At 46.0% G+C, this 15890-nt stretch overlaps 1 protein-coding gene across 5 annotated transcripts in view; it reads left to right on the top strand.

The window, feature by feature from the left end:
* The window catches only part of ZNF667 (zinc finger protein 667), a 31391-nt gene that overhangs the window by 4620 nt on the left and 10881 nt on the right, over positions 1-15890 (top strand). For 2 of the 5 annotated variants that reach the window (XM_021931472.2, XM_021931471.2), the window contains exons 2-5: positions 1276-1866; positions 8765-8855; positions 10369-10495; positions 12922-13014. In XM_021931472.2, coding sequence (XP_021787164.1) covers positions 8823-8855; positions 10369-10495; positions 12922-13014 — 253 coding nt within the window. In that variant the 5' untranslated portion in view covers positions 1276-1866; positions 8765-8822. The remainder of the gene's footprint in view (positions 1-1275; positions 1867-8764; positions 8856-10368; positions 10496-12921; positions 13015-15890) is intronic. The other 3 variants (XM_009195419.3, XM_009195417.4, XM_021931473.2) reach the window with 2 other exon arrangements.

Here is a 15890-nt window from a genome sequence, read left to right as displayed (position 1 = left end):
CATTTTCCTATTGATGGGCCCTTAGGTTGTTTCCAGTCTCCTGATGGTGGTAGTAATAATAAAATTCTTAGCATTGACCCTGCTTCCTGGCACTCCTCTAAATGTGTTGCATATTTTGACTCATTTAATCTTCACCACAACCCTGTGAAGTCATTACTGTGTTTTGTCTCATCTTGCAGATGAGGAAGCTTAGCCCCGGAAAGGACACGTAGAGTGTCTAAGTCCACACAGATAGCAGATGGCAGAGTTAAATACTGAACCTAGACAGCCTGCTGCAGGCCCACACCCTTACCCAAGGAAATGTACTGCCTCTTTCTATAAACTCTGCCATGGTGAATACCCTTGTGTGTCTCTCATTGTGCACATGTGCAAAGACGTCTGAAGACATGTACAGGAAATAAGATTGCTGGATTAAAGAGTATAACAGGGGTGAAGAATGTGTATCTTCAGTCTTAAAGACATTGCCAAATTGCCCTCCATTGAGGTTACACCAATTTCTCTCCTCCAGCACTAGATAAGAATTCTAATCTCAGCCTTTTTAGTGGGTCTTAGTCTTTGTTGGTCTCTTGGATGCGTGGTATGTGGTTGACCCTTGAACAGTGCAGGGGTTAGTGGTACCAACCCCCTGTACTGTAGAAAATCCACATATAGTTTTGACTCCCCAAAGAGTTAAGTACTGATAGTCTAATGGTCACTTTACTGGCACCTAAGCAATAACCTAAACAATCTGTTAACACATATTTTGTGTGTTACATGTATTACATACCCTATTCTTACAATAAGATAGAAGAAAATGTTATTAAGAAAATCATAAGGAAAATATATTTACTGTTCATTAAGTAGGAGTAGTTTTCATAGTCATGGCCTTCAAGTTGAGTAGGCTGAGGAGGAAGAGGAGGGGCTGGTCTTACTGTCTCACAGGTGGAAGAGGTGGAGGAGCTGGAAGGGGAGGCAGGAGAGGTAGGCACACTCAGTGTAACTTCCTTTGAAAAACATCTGCATATAGGTGGACCCTCACAATTCAAACTAACGTGGGTCAAGGGTCCACTGTATTGTAAGTTGAAGAGGAAAAGGAAGGCAAGCAATGACCATGTTCCAGTTACCAAAGACATCACATGTAAATATCCTAACAGCAGAGGTGAGGTAGGTTTTCTTTACCCCATTGTATAGATGAGCAAACAGGCTTTGTGTAACTTTTTCACAGCCAGTAATTGGCAGACGCAAGCTTTGAATCCAGGATTATCTAATATCAAACTGCTGTTCTTTCTTCCCCAGTAGTGCCGAGTTCCTTGAAGAAAATTGTTTTATGGACAGTGTATGAGTCTGTTTTCACGCTGCTGATAAAGACATACCGGACTCTCAGTTCTACGTGGCTGGGGAGGCCTCACAATCCTGACGGAAGGTGAAAGGCATGTCTTACATGGCCGCAGGGAGAATGAGAGAAGGAGAGCCAAGCGAGAAGGGTTTCCCTTACAGAACCCAGAACCCTCAGATCACATGAGACTTACTGCCATGAGAAGAGCCAAGCGGAAAGGGTTTCCTGTACAGAACCCAGATCCATCAGATCACATGAGACTTACTCACTGCCCTGACAACAGCATGGGGGAAACTGCCCCCATGATTCAATTATCTCCCACCGGGTCCCTCCCACAATACGTGGGAATTATGGGAGCCATAATTCAAGATGAGATTTGAGTGGGCACCCAGCCAGACCATATCAGACAAGAATCATGCTTCTCAAATTTGGGGTGCGTGGCTGAGTACAAACACCTGTGAAAACTGCAGGATGAATGCATTACAACTTTCTGGAACAAGTCATTTTACCTGAGTAATTGGACAGGGAAAGCCAAGTGATCTGCTTATCTGGTAAATCATTTAAAACATGATTTTTACATTAACACAAACCCAGATTTATTCTGAAGTAGTATGCACAAATGGACATGTTTCAAAACAAGAAGTCAAAAGGGTTTTCTGTTATGGGCAGCTGCTTTGGGATTTACCGCAAACCATAGAAATAGGCATCAGCCCTCCTGTACTCTTCAGGGATATCTGCCCAAAGTTTGAGAATTCCCAGGCAAAGAATAGGGCTTTGTTCTCGAAGGCCCTGCAGCAGTGGTGTGCTGGAGCTGGCTCACCCAAGCCATTCAGCCCCATGCCAAGTGACGGCAGTTCAGTAGCTTACAGCCTGCTGTGGTGGGAGTGTGTATTAGTCCGTTCTCACACTGCTAATAAAGAAATCCCTGAGACTGGTAATTTATAAAGAAAAGTTTAGGCCGGTTGCGGTGGCTCAAGCCTGTAATCCCAGCACTTTGGGAGGCCGAGACGGGCGGATCACGAGGTCAGGAGATCGAGACCATCCTGGCGAACACGGTGAAACCCCGTCTCTACTAAAAACTAGCCGGGCAAGGTGGCGGGCACCTGTAGTCCCAGCTACTTGGGAGGCTGAGGCAGGAGAATGGGGTAAACCTGGGAGGCGGAGCTTGCAGTGAGCTGAGATCCGGCCACTGCACTCCAGCCTGGGCGACAGAGCGAGACTCCATCTCAAAAAAAAAAAAAAAAAAAAAAAAAGAAAAGAAAAGTTTAATTGGCCCACGGTTCTGCAAGTTGTGCAGGAAGCAGCAGCTTCCAGGGAGGCGTCAGGAAACTTTTACTCATGGCAGAAGGCAAAGTGGGAGGAGGTGTCTTACATGGTGGGAGCAGGAGAAAGAGGCGGGGGTGGGGGGGATGCGACACACTTCTAAACAACTGGATCTCGTGAGAACTCACTCATGAGACCAGCACCAAAGGGATGGTGCTCAACCATTCACGAAGGATCCACCCCCATGATCCAGTCACCTCCCACCAGGCCCCACCTCCAACACTGGGGATTACAATTGAACATGAGATTTGGGTGGGGACACAGATCCAAATGATATCAGAGGATTTACTCCGTGGAAGTTAGTAAACACTATAAATCACCCCTGCAGCAAGCTGCTTGTTAAACATTCCCCAGCACACCACTGTCCTAGGGTCTAACACAGCCCAGAATTCAGGTGTCCAGGATTCAGGGCAGGCCCCTTGGTCCCCATCTCTGTACGAAGGAAGCCTCGCTCAGAAAAGTCAGAATCGAAGGCCAGTCTGCTCAGTTCGTCACCGAGCCCTCGCTCCTCAGTCTTAACATGATATGCTCAAATTTTCCCCAACTCCTGTGGCCACTCTACTATGACAGAAACGTGGGGATGTTTTCAGTAAGCATTTCACCACAGTGACGCCTCCTGTACCCTGCCAGGGTGGATAGTGGACTTCTGCCCCGTGTGAGGAGTGCAGTGTGTGCAGCTTGTGGATAGGGCCTCAAATCCAGGCTCCATCAGCTAAAGCTCTGTGACAACAGGTGGGTCATCATCCCTCTCTCATCCTTGCGATGGAAAATGGGAACCCTGGGTGGTTGGTTTGCCATTAAAGGTTAAAGGAGATGGTGTAATGCATATAAAGGATCCAGCACAGCTTTTATCTCATCGTTGTTAACTGCAGAGGTGATGTCGCTGCCCAGACATGGGGTACATTCAACACACACACCTGAGCACGTGCAAAGAGCACGTGGGCAAAGGACGGTCAATGTGACTTTTTACCAAACTCACATCCCACAGAACTGGCCCTACCTGGCACTTGTAACCTCAACAGCAATGATGGTAAATACAGTTTACCTTAATGGAGCATTGACTGATACGATCTCATCTCATCCTCCAACAGCCCTTTGTCCTCCCTTTGCAGATGTAAAGGGGGGAGATAAAGACCCATCAAGGTTCAGTAACTTGCTCAGGATCACACGGCTACACACATGAGAACATTGGTCAACTCATTGTCCGGTGAAGGACAAGAGGTGAAGCCAGAAGGCAGATGTGCTCACAATGGAACGTGTTTCCCCTGTGAAGAAATGGCACCTGATACATGCGAAGGATAGCCCTACCCCGGTTTAGTGGGTGAGGAAAGGCTCCTTGAAAAAGTGCTGGTAAAGAAAGTTAATATTTATTACAGAGCCGTTCAGTCATTCAGTTAGCAAACACTAAGCCCTTTCCGTGTGCTGGATGCTGGTCTAAGGCACTTGGAATAGAGACACCCGTCCTCGGGATGGTTGACGGTAAGCACTAGACATAATAAGCAAATTGTGCAGCGAGTTACACCATGATAAGAGCTACTGAAAAAAGAAATATCTGAACCAGCTGTGAAGGGTAGGTGGGGGCAGCTTGCGTTATTAAATAGAATGGTTAGTGAGGCTTGCTGAGAAGGTGAGGTTTGAGCAGACTGAAGGAAGTGAGGTGGGGCTGTGGCAGCCCCTTCAGGGACTAGCAGGGAAGCACCGGCATGGGGGTGGGGGTGTGGGACCCGAATGTGATTCTTGATTCTTACAACTCCCTCCAGAAGTAGGTTCTGAATTGTCCCCAGTTGAGAGGTGAGGAACCTGCGGCACAGAGAGGTCCAGTGGCTTGCCCAGGGTAACACAGCTGAAGGAACACTTGCCACGCTCAGGTGATCTGACCCCAGAGTGATGTGTTTACCACCACTGGGGGCCGCCTGGCCCTTCCCTCTGGCTAAAACAAGGCAGGACCCTGCGCTTCCTCAGCGTGAGGGAGCTCTGGATGCGTGTGTGTGTGCACGCGTGCGTCCAAGAGGGAGGCAGGCAGGGCTGGTGTTTCGGGGCTCCTTTCTGCCTCTTGGAGTGGCCTCACAGGCCGACCTCAGCGATCACCAGCCTACCTCTTCATCTCACCGTAGCCCTGTATTACCGATGTTTTCAGCACCTGGTCACTGACAAAGCCAAAGAAGCCCATTTACTGGGCATGAGGACTGGAAGGAAATGGTGGAAGGGTCACTGTGTTCATTTCCTCTTGCTGCTGTGACAAATTACCACAAACTTAATGGCTTCAAGCTACACTCATGTATTCTCTTAACAGTTCTGAAAGGCAGAGCTATGAAGCCGCGTCAGCAGGTGTTCCTTCGTCTTCAAGGCCAGCAGCATAGCTTCCATCTTGCAATTTCTTTTTCTCTCTGACTCTCATTCTCCTGCCTCCCTTTTATAAAGAGGACCCTTGTAATTATGTTGAGCCCACTTGGGCAATCCAAGATTATGCTGTTGAGAACTATCTATTTAGCCTTTAACCTCTTCCCTGGCATACAACTCCTGAAATCTTAGAATTTCCAAAGTGATGTCTGTGAACCCAAAATATCGGAGACAAGTCTTAGTCAATTTAGAAAGTTTATTTTGCCAAGGCTAAGGACACACCCGTGACACAGCCTCGGGAGGTCCTGACACATGCCCAAGGTGGTCGGGGCACAGCTAGGTTCTATACGGTTTTGGGAGACATGAGACATCAGCCAGTATATGTGAGATGTACATTGGTTTGGTCCGGAAAGGTGGAACAACTCAAAGTGAGGGAGGGGCCTTCCAGGTCATAGATAGATAAGAGACAAACAGTTGCATTCCTTGAGTCTCTGATTAGCCTTTCACTGAATACACAGTTTACATGTGAGAGGAGGGTAGAGGAGTAGTCACGTATGCCTTAGTCTGGCTTAGTGAAATAGGGCAGAGGAAGCAATCAGATATGTGTTTGTCTCATGAATTCTGTGTGTCCTTTGTCCATAAAGGATTTCCTTGTGGGCAAACTGTGAGGGAGGTATGTGGTTAGTAATAAAATGGGAGGCAGGTTTGCCTGAAGCAGTTCCCATCTTGACTTCCCTTTGGCTTAGTGATTTTGGGGTCCAGAGTTTTTGTTGTTGTTTTTGAGACAGAGTCACCCAGGCTCTGTCACCCAGGCTGCAGTGCAGTGGCGTGATCTTGGCTCACTGCAACCTTTGCCTCCCAGGTTCAAGCGATTCTCCTACCTCAGGCTCCCAAGTAGCTGAGATTACAGGCATGTGCTAATTTTTGTACTTTTAGTGGAGACGGGGTTTCCCCATTTTGGCCAAGCTAGTCTTGAACTACTGACCTCAAGTGATCTGCCCACCTCAGCCTCCCGAAGTGCTGGGATTACAGGGGAGAGCCACCACATCCTTTACTTTTACATGTCTTTTGTATGCTAATGAGATGGCTGGTGGCTGGTAGCCCCTGGGTAGCTTCAGGATGGGGTTGGTCACCAGAAAGACCAAGGCAGGACTAGACAGTGGGGACTTTCAGCTCCACCCTCCAACCTCCAGGGAGGGGAGAAAGACTAAAGGTTAAGTCGATCACCAAGGGCCAGTAATTTAATCTTGCCTGTGTCATGAAGCCACCATAAATACTCCGAAGGACAGGGTTTGAAGAGCTTCTGGATAGCTGAACACCTGAAGGTTCCTGGAGGGTTCCCAAGGAAGGCATGGAAGCTCCACACCACCTCACACATACCTTGTATTTCTACACGTTTCTTCCTCTGTATTATTCAGAATAGCCTTCATCATTAACCAGTAAATGTCAGTATTTGCCTGAGTTCTGTGAGCCGCTTTAGCAAATTATTAATAATTGAACCCAAAAGGGGACTGTGGGAACCCCAGCTTAAAGCCAGTCAGTCGCATGTTCCTGAAGTCCGGACTTGCATCTGAACGTGGGGCCGTCTTGGGGGCTGAGCCCTCAAGCTCTAGGATCTGATTGTATCCCCAGGAACGCAGTGTCAGAATTGAGTTGGAGGACACCCAGCTGGGGGTGTGGGGAAAATTCCTCACACATGTGGTCATGGAAGTCTTCTGTATTGATTGCTGTGATGTGAGAGCAGAGGAAAAACGGTTTGTGTTTTTTCTATTTTCAGGATAATGTCCCCCGCCCCCAAGATCCTTAACTTCATCACATCTGCAGAGTTCCTTTTGCTATGTAAGGTGCCATATTCATGGATTCTGAAGATCAGGATGTCCATATCTTCTTTGTGGGGGCCATAACTCTGGTCTGCCATAGTCACTAATGCCCCAGTGCCCTCGTCCCCCCACCCCATTCCCAGGCAGATGAAGTCAGGTATCCCCCTTAGCCTGATGTGGCCAGCACAGCACACAGTGCTAATTAGAGGCCCCTCCTGGACCATGGCTCACCCGCATGGGACCCCACCCCTTCTTGCCCAGTGAGTGTTGCTGGAAAAGAGGGTCCCAATCCAGACCATAAGAGAGGTTTCTTGGATCTTGCACAGGAAGGAATTCAAGGTGACTCAGCATGGTGAAAGAAGCAAGTTTATTGGGAACTACTCTGTTACAGAGTAGGGTGTGCTCAGAAAGCAGGAGAAGGAATGGGAAACTGTAAACAGCTATCATTAAACCTGGAATGTGCAGATGAGCTCACTAAAGGTAGGGGCTATTTGTGCTATCAATGACCATTCATCCTTCAACCGAAGCCTGGTCATTGATGTTATCTCTGAGTAAAGTGGGCTTGCACTCTTAGGACACCTGGACATTCTGCAGGCTTGGTGGGAGATGTTCTGTGTGTCCATAAACTTGCTATAATTATAATAGGTGGTCAACTCAGGAAGTGGCTATTTGCAGACTGTAAGCATGAACCTTATAGCGGGGGCCTTGTGAACGTCTAGCTACTCACTTTAAGACAGAGTCACCCTGGTCATGTTTTATTAAACCAGAGGCCTGGTAACCAGGGATCCCTCTCACAAGAGCTCTAACAAGAGGTGGGGGTTACCTCTTACTGGCTTATGTTTCGGAGTCTGCAGGGCCACCTCCCAGGTTCCAGCATTCTCGAGAGCCTCCCAGGACCCAGCCGGTAGTCATGCTCACACCTTGGGCCAGGGAATGGCCACGGCAGAACTGTGTCTCTGGGATGGGGTTTCAGCACACTGAGGATTTGGTTGAGTTAGTCAACAAGTGTTTCTTGAGCACCTGGTCTATGCTAGGTTGGTTCTCAGCCCTGGGAGGAGAGCGGTGAACAAAACGAAGTCTCCGCTTTCCATCCCAGATCACTGTGTGTGTGTAGGGAGGTGGGAGGTACTACCCACATAAACACCCACATAAACAAGCTGTTTTCGGAAAGTGGTAAGTGTTGTGTGGAAAATGGGGCAATACAATACTAGAACTGCCTCGCAGAAACATAATGTGAGGCATATAATTTTACATTTGCCAGTAGCTACATTGGAAAGGGTAAAAAGCAACAGATTTATCATTAGAGTTAATTTTGTTTTGTTTTGCTTTGTTTTTGAGACAGGGTCTCACTCTGCTACCCAGGCTGGACTGCAGTGGCATGATCTTTGCCCACTGCAACCTCTGCCTCCCAGGCTCGAGCAATCCTCCTATCTCAGCCTCCCAAGTCGCTGTATTTTTAGTAGAGACAGGGTTTCACCTTGTTAGCCAGCATGGTCTCAATCCCCTGACCCTGTGATCCACCCGCCTTGGCCTCCCAAAGTGCTGGGATTACAGGCCTGAGCACCCAGCCTATCATTGTTCTTTATATGGACTTGCTTTCCCTACTGGAATGTAAGGTGCCTGGGAGCCGGCACTCTTCCACTATAACTCACTGCTGTCTCCCCACTACCTGAGACAGCTGGACACCTAGTAGGTGCTCAGTAAATACTTGTCAGATGGATGGCCAGAGGTCTGTACAGTCCTTATTTGCCTCCTGATGAAGAACCTGCTGCAATCTTAGGCACAAAAAGTGTTGGCCGTGCCCCTCCCTGACCGTGAGAGGGTGAGGGGGGACAGAAATGTGCCAAGTGTTCTGACATCTGTGTGTGCATCTGGGTGTGTGTGTGTGCCTCCAGGTTAGGGGCCTGTGTACTCTGGCACTGCCCAAAAGACCCAGTTGGCCTCATGACCTGTCTTCTCCCCACAGCCCTGCCTTACCAGCTCTCTGCCCCTCTCTGAGTGTGGACCCTAAAGGGGGAGAAGGGATGCCAGCTGCACGGGGGAAATCCAAATCCAAGGTAAGTGGCAATTCCTGTTTCTTCAGGAACATCCCATTGTGTCCTGTGAGATGTGGACCATTTGCTTTCCTTCCACGGAGACTTGTTGCCTATTGGAGATCCATCCAACACCTAGCCCTTGGTTTTCTTCCATTGCCATGGGGGATGAGAGCCTGAGAAGGGCCCAGCAGCCAGGAAACTGCCCAGCGGGCCTCTCTCCATTCCCCAGTGTGCACATGGCCACTTGCCTGTTGGTTCAACATTTCTAGGGGCTTTGCTAGTGCGGGGAGAAATGTCATCCTCTCTGGAGGAAGATGAGAGCCACTGTGATTTCTCAGCATGGAGATAAATGCCCAGGTGGGGCCTGCAGTAGCAGAAGCGATTTGACATGTGCTCTGGAGTTAGTCTTGTTGTGTGGTTTTGTTTCTCCTTGTAAAACCCATATTTACATGGAGGAAATCTCTCCAGCTAAGGTCCCAAGACTCAGAGGCACCACATAGCCCTGCTATTCCATTGAGTGCATTGACGCAGGCACTGAGGTGGTATGGGCAGCCTCCTGTGGTCAGCATGCTCCACCGCTGTCAATCATCAAGTGGTTTTTACAACAGGCATCTCAAATGCAGTTTCCCATAACAAGCGTGTTTGCTTTCAGTTATGTGTATTAGTTCCCCCTTGCTGCCATAACAGATCAGCTGCAAACTTGGCAGCTCAAAACAACACATGTTTATTATCATGCAGTTTTGTGGTTGGCATCCAGGCACAACATGGTTTAGCTGGGTCATCTGCTTTGGAGTTCACAGGGCTGAAATCAAGGTGTCGGTCGGCTGTGTTCTCATTTGGGGCTGAGGTCCTCTTCCAAGCTTGCTGATTATTGGCCAGATTCAGTTCCTTCTCACACTTTCCACCTGACCCTCATTTTTCATCTTCAAGACAGCAAGAACCAATAACCAACTGGCCAGGTCAAGTCCGAGATAATCTGCCAAGGTCAAGTGGTCAGTAACCTTGATAGTACCCTCAAAGAACCTTTTGTCATGTGTAATATATTCACAGGTTTCTTGGAGAGCATGTGGTTAGGAGATTAAATCGGGAGCTACACTATCTGGGCTGAACCCTAGCTTCTCCATTTACTAGCTGTGAGACCTGCAGGAAGTTTTCTTCTGTCTCTGGGCCTCCGTTTCCTCATCTGTAACATCCTGTGATTCTGCTGACAGTGCCTCTGTCACTGATTCACATGAGCACTAAGTGAACCAGCACAGTCAGGTGCTTAGAAGAATGCCTTGACTTTGTAAATGCCTGGTCAATCCAGGCTGCCGCGTGTTCTTAATGCAACATAATTTTAATAACAGCTATGTCTTCTATTGTATTTTATTTAATTTATTTAACACACCTGCCCCTTTTGGCCTCAGAACCCTGAATGCTTCCTGAATGATTCTTGGTACCTCGTGTCTCCCATGTTTAAGATGTGTGCACCGTTTCCTCCAGCCACGTGGAAGCACAAGTCCATGGTGAAGAGACATTTGATTTTTCATTTCAGGCACCTATAACATTTGGGGACTTAGCCATCTACTTCTCCCAGGAGGAGTGGGAATGGCTGAGCCCCATTCAGAAGGATTTGTATGAAGATGTCATGTTGGAGAATTACCGGAACCTGGTCTCGCTTGGTAAGGCTCTTCTTCCCCAACAATCCAGAACCAGCCTACTGAGGGACATGCATCACTCTGGGTGTGGTCTGGAAAATGGAAACCACTGCAATTTCTGTTTTTAAAGAGCTTTATTGAGATATAATTCACATACTATACAATTCACCCATAAAAAGTGCACAATTAAATGGTTTTTATAATAGCATATTCAGAGTTATGCATCCATCACCACAATCGATTATATTTTCATTATTCCCACCCCAAAACCCAGTACCCATAAGCAGTCACTCTTCGTCTCCCCCAACCACTCATACCCCCCAGATTGGGCAACTACTAGTCCATTTTCCATCTCTATGGATATGCCTGTTCTGGTCCTTTCATACGTGTGAAATCATAAATACGTGGCTTCTTTCATTTACGATGTTTTTGAGGTTCATCACGTTGTAGCATGTGCCAATACCTCATTTATTTTCATTGTCAAATAATATGTATTGTATGGATAGACCACATTTGTTTATCCAGTCATCAGTTAATTGATGGGCATTTGGGTTGTTTCCACTCTCATTATTTTGATATGCTGCTATGAACATGTACAAGTTTTTTGTGTGGATGTATGGTTTCATTTCTCTGAGGTATAGACTTAGGGGTAGAATTGCTGGGTCATATGGAAACTCTGTAGGTAACTTTTGAGTTCTTTTGATAGACTTTTTTTTTTTTTTTTTTTTTTTGGAGACAGAGTGTTGCTCTATCTCCATCTCTGGGCTGGAGTGCAGTGGCGCGATCTCTGCTCACTGCAACCTCCGCCTCCCAGGTTCAAGCAATTCCCCTGCCTCAGCCTCCCAGGTAGCTGGGATTACAGGCGTGCTCCACCACAGCTGGCTAATTTTTTGTATTTTAGTAGAGACGGGGTTTCACCATGTTGGCCAGGATGGTTTCGATTTCCTGACCTCGTGATCTTCCCACCTCAGCTTCCCAAAATACTTGGATTACAGGTGTGAGCCACTGTGCCCGGCCCTCTTTTGATAGAATTTAAGGAATTGATTTAAGAGGTGTTGTTGAACGGTGAACTGTGGACATTGATGTAACTGCAGGATGCTGCCACCATCCCTGGGGTTGGAGGGACAAAGGGAAGAGTTTAGGGTTTTTAGGGCTTCAAGGAAGGTCTCCTTGGATCTGGGACTCAGACTTCTGAAGGAGGGGGCAGTGTGCTGCCTGATTTGTTTATACTTCTGAGGGGCCAGATGAAACTGGTTCTGGGAATACAGAACTAAAAAAAAACCAAACATTGAAACCAGCAAAGCCCGTTATTGGTGGATGTTGACAGGAAGCAGCTGGTGAAGCAGAAGTGAAGATAGCAAAGCCCCAGCCCTGGCACACAAAACAGACAATAAAAGGGTGGGGGTCTGGAGCAGAAAGACAGTTCATAACCAGCCTCAGGAGCTTCTGACCTAATTCTCAGGAAAATAGTTTGCTTTGTAGAATTAAAGTTTAACAACTCTACTGGCTATAATTTAGATTTCTGCCTCCACGTGTGAGATTTAAACAACCAAACTCAACACCGCACACTCTAACACCAGATGTTTGGGGATTTTCCCACACACAACAAACAGTTCTCCAGCAGACTCCAGCTGGGTGTCCTCCAATTCAATTCTGACAGTGTCTACCTGGAGATAGTGTCAGATCCCACAGGGTAAGGGCCCAGTCCCACAAGACTGTCCCCTACTTCAGAGGCCTTCCGACTGACCAGCTCTAAATTCAGGGATTCCCATGACCCTCTCCTCAAGTTCAGTCATTTGCTAGAGTAGCTTTCAGAACTCAGGGAGGCGCTTTATTTATGCTTACCAGTTTAGTGTAAAAGATATTACAGAGGATGCAGTTGAACAGCCAGATGCAAGAGATGCAGAGGACAGGTTATAGGGGAGGGGCACAGAGCATGCACCTTCTACTGCACCACCTTCCACGTGGTCAACAACCCTGAGGCTCTCCAAACCCAGTCCACTGGGGGCTTTTAAGGAGGCTTCAGGTAGGCAAGGTTGATTAAATCATTGGCCATTAGTGATCGGCTCAACTTCCAGCCCCTGACCCCTCCCCAGAGGCCAGGAGGTGGGACTGAAAGTTCCAACCCTCTAATCACATGGTTGGCAACCGGCCCCCATCTGAAGGCTGTCCAGGAGCCCCCAACCACAGTCTTCTCATTAGCATACAAAAGGCACATATGCAGGAGATTCCAAGGGTTTAAGGAGCTGTGTGCCAGGAAACGGGTGAAAAGCAAATACATGTTTCTTATTAGAAATCACAATTTCACACTCCCCATTCTCCAGCTGCCCTTCACATCCTGCGTGCTCCCTTCATGTTACTACACCTGCATTCCTGTTGATGCAGAACGTGGCTGTGACTTCTGTGGTGCCCATATTTATGATCATTTCCCATGTTTGTGCCATGTACAGGTCTTTCCTTTCGGAGACCAAATGTGATCACCTTATTGGAGAAAGGGAAAGCGCCCTGGATGGTAGAGCCAGTAAGAAGACGCCGGGCTCCTGGTGAGTGACAGAGAACCACGGCATATGTCTCAGTCTACTGGGGCTGCTATAACAGAATGCCATACACTAGGTGACTTACAAACAACAGAAATCTACTTCTCACAATTCTGGAGGCTGAGAAGTCCAAGATCAATGCCTGAGCAGATTCGGTGTCTGGTGAGGACCACTTCCTGGTTCATAGGTGGCACCTTCTTGCTGTGTCTGCACATGGAGGAAGGAGTGAGGGAGCTCTCTGGGAGAGAGATTATAGGTGATTATAGATGATATTAATCTCATTCATGAGGGTTCCACCTTGGTGATTCAAACACCTCCCAAAGGCCCTACCTCCTAATACCATTACCTTAGATAGTAAGATTTCAGCATATTTTTAGTGTTTGGAGCAAAAAGTGTGGGAAAGCCTTCAGTCAGATGTCATCCCTTTTACTTCATAAAAGAACCTCCCCATACTGTTCTCAGTAGTGGCTGTACTAATTTACATTCCCACAGTGTACGAGGGTTCCCCTTTCTCCATATCCTCACTAGCATTTGTTTTGCCTGCTTTGGGATAAAAGTCATTTTAACTAGGGTGAGATGATACCGTGTAGTTTTGATTTGCATTTTTCTGATGATCAGTGATGTTGAGCACTTTCTCATATGCCTGTTTGCCATGTGTATGTATGTCTTCTTTTTTTTTTTTTTTTTTTTGAGACGGAGTCTTGCTCCCATGCCTGAGGCTGGAGTGCAGTGGCCAGATCTCAGCTCACTGTGCCTGGCCTCCTGGGTTCAGGGCCATTCCTGCCTTCTCAGCCTCCGAGGAAGGCTAGACTGTAGGCGCCAGCCACCTCGCTCCGCCATTTTTTGTATTTTTTGAGAGACAAGCTCAACAGAGCAGCGAGATGGTTCCTGACCTCCCACCCTGATCTGCCTGTCTGGCCTCCTGGGATTACAGGCTTGAGCCACCGCCCTGACCTTCTCTCTTTTTGAGAAATGTACTGAATTTGCCTATTTTTTAATTGGATTATTGCATTTTTTTCTATAGAGTTGTTTGAGCTCCTTGTGTATTCTATGGTTATTAATCCCTTGTCAGATAGGTAGTTTATATTTTCTCCCATTCTGCAGATTGTCTCTTCACTTTGTTGATTGTTTCCTTTGCTGTGCCCAAGCTTTTTAACTTGATATGATTCTGTTAGTCCATTTTTAGTTTCATTGCCTGTGTTTGTGGGGTATTACTCAAGAAATCTTTGCCCAGACCAATGTCCTGGAGACTTTTGCCAGTGTTTTGTTTTAGTAGTTTGATTGTTTTAGGTCTTAGATTTGTCTTTAATCCATTTTGATTTGACTTTTGCATATGGCAAGAGATAGGGGTCTAGTGTCTTTTGCATGTGGATATTCAGTTTTTCCAGCACTATTTATTGAAGAGACTGTCCCTTCCCCAATATATATTTGTAACATCTTTGTTGAAAATGAATTCACTGTAGATGTATGGATTTATTTCTGGGTTCTCTGTTCTGTTCCATTGGTCTGTGTGTCTGTTTTTATCTCAGTACCATGCTGTTTTGGTTACTATAGCTCTGTAGTATAATTTGAACTTAGGCAATATGATTCCTACAGTTTTATTCTTTTTGCTCAGGATGGCTTTGGCTATTCTGGGTCTTTTGTGGTTCCATATAAATTTTAGGATTATTTTTTCTATTTCTGTGAGGAATGTCTCTGGTATTTTGATAGGGATTGCATTGAATCCATAGATTGATTTGGGTAGTGTGGGCATTTTACTAATAATTATTCTTCAAATCCATAGCATGGACTATCTTTTTATGTTTTTGTGTCCTCATCAATTTCTTGCATCAAGGTTTTGTAGTTTTCATTGTAGAGTTCTTTCACTGCTTTTGTTAAGTTTATTCCTAGGCATTTTATTTTATTTGTAGCTATTGTAAATGGGATTACTTGATTTCTTTTTCAGATTATTCACTGTTGGCATATAGAAATGCTGCTGGATTTTTATATGTTGATTTTGTATCCTGCAACTTTACTAAATTTATCAGTTGTAATAGTTTCTAGGGTGGATTTTTTACGATTTTCCAACCAAAAGATCATATCATCTGCAAAGAAGAATAATTTGACGTCTTCTTTTCCAACTTGGATGCCTTTTATTTCTTTCTCTTCTCTGAGTGCTCTGGCTAGGACTTCCAGTGCTATGTTGAATGTAGAATAATAGTTGTGAAAGTGGGCATTCTTTTTATGTTCCTGATCTTACAGGAAAGGCTTTCAGGGTTTTTTCCCATTCAGTATGATACTAGCCATGGGTCTGTCATATACAGCTTTTATTGTGTTGAGGAATGTTCCTTTATACCCAGTTTTTTGAGGGATCATGTCATGAAGGGATGTTAAATTTTATCAAATGCTTTTCAACATCGACTGAAGTGATCATATGTTTTTTGTCCTTCATTCTGTTTATATATATCATTGATTTGCGTATGTCAAAGCATCCATGCATTCCTGGGATGAATCGCTCTTGTTCATGATGAATGATCTCTTTAATGTGTTGAATTCAGTTTGCTAGTATTTTGTTGAGGATTCTTGAGTTAATATTAATGAAAGATATTGGTCTGTAGCTCTTTTTTTGATGTGTCCTTGGTTTTGGTATCAGGGTAATACTGGCCTTGTAGAATGAGTTTGGAAGTATTCTCTCCTCCTCTGTTTTTTGGAATAGTTTGAGTAGGATTGGTATTAGGGTTTGTTTTTTTTTTTTTAAGTATTTGGTAAAACTCAGCAGTGAAGCTATCAAATCCTGGGCTTTTCTTTGCTGGGAAACTTTATTACAGCTTCAATCTTATTGTTTGTTATTTCTCTGTTCAGGTTTTGGATGTCTTCATGATTCAGTCTTGGTAGGTTGTATG

This window comes from Papio anubis, chromosome 20 (assembly GCF_008728515.1).
Source record: "Papio anubis isolate 15944 chromosome 20, Panubis1.0, whole genome shotgun sequence".
NCBI classification, from domain to species: domain Eukaryota; kingdom Metazoa; phylum Chordata; class Mammalia; order Primates; family Cercopithecidae; genus Papio; species Papio anubis.
This window is presented reverse-complemented; position numbering and strand designations above follow the sequence as displayed.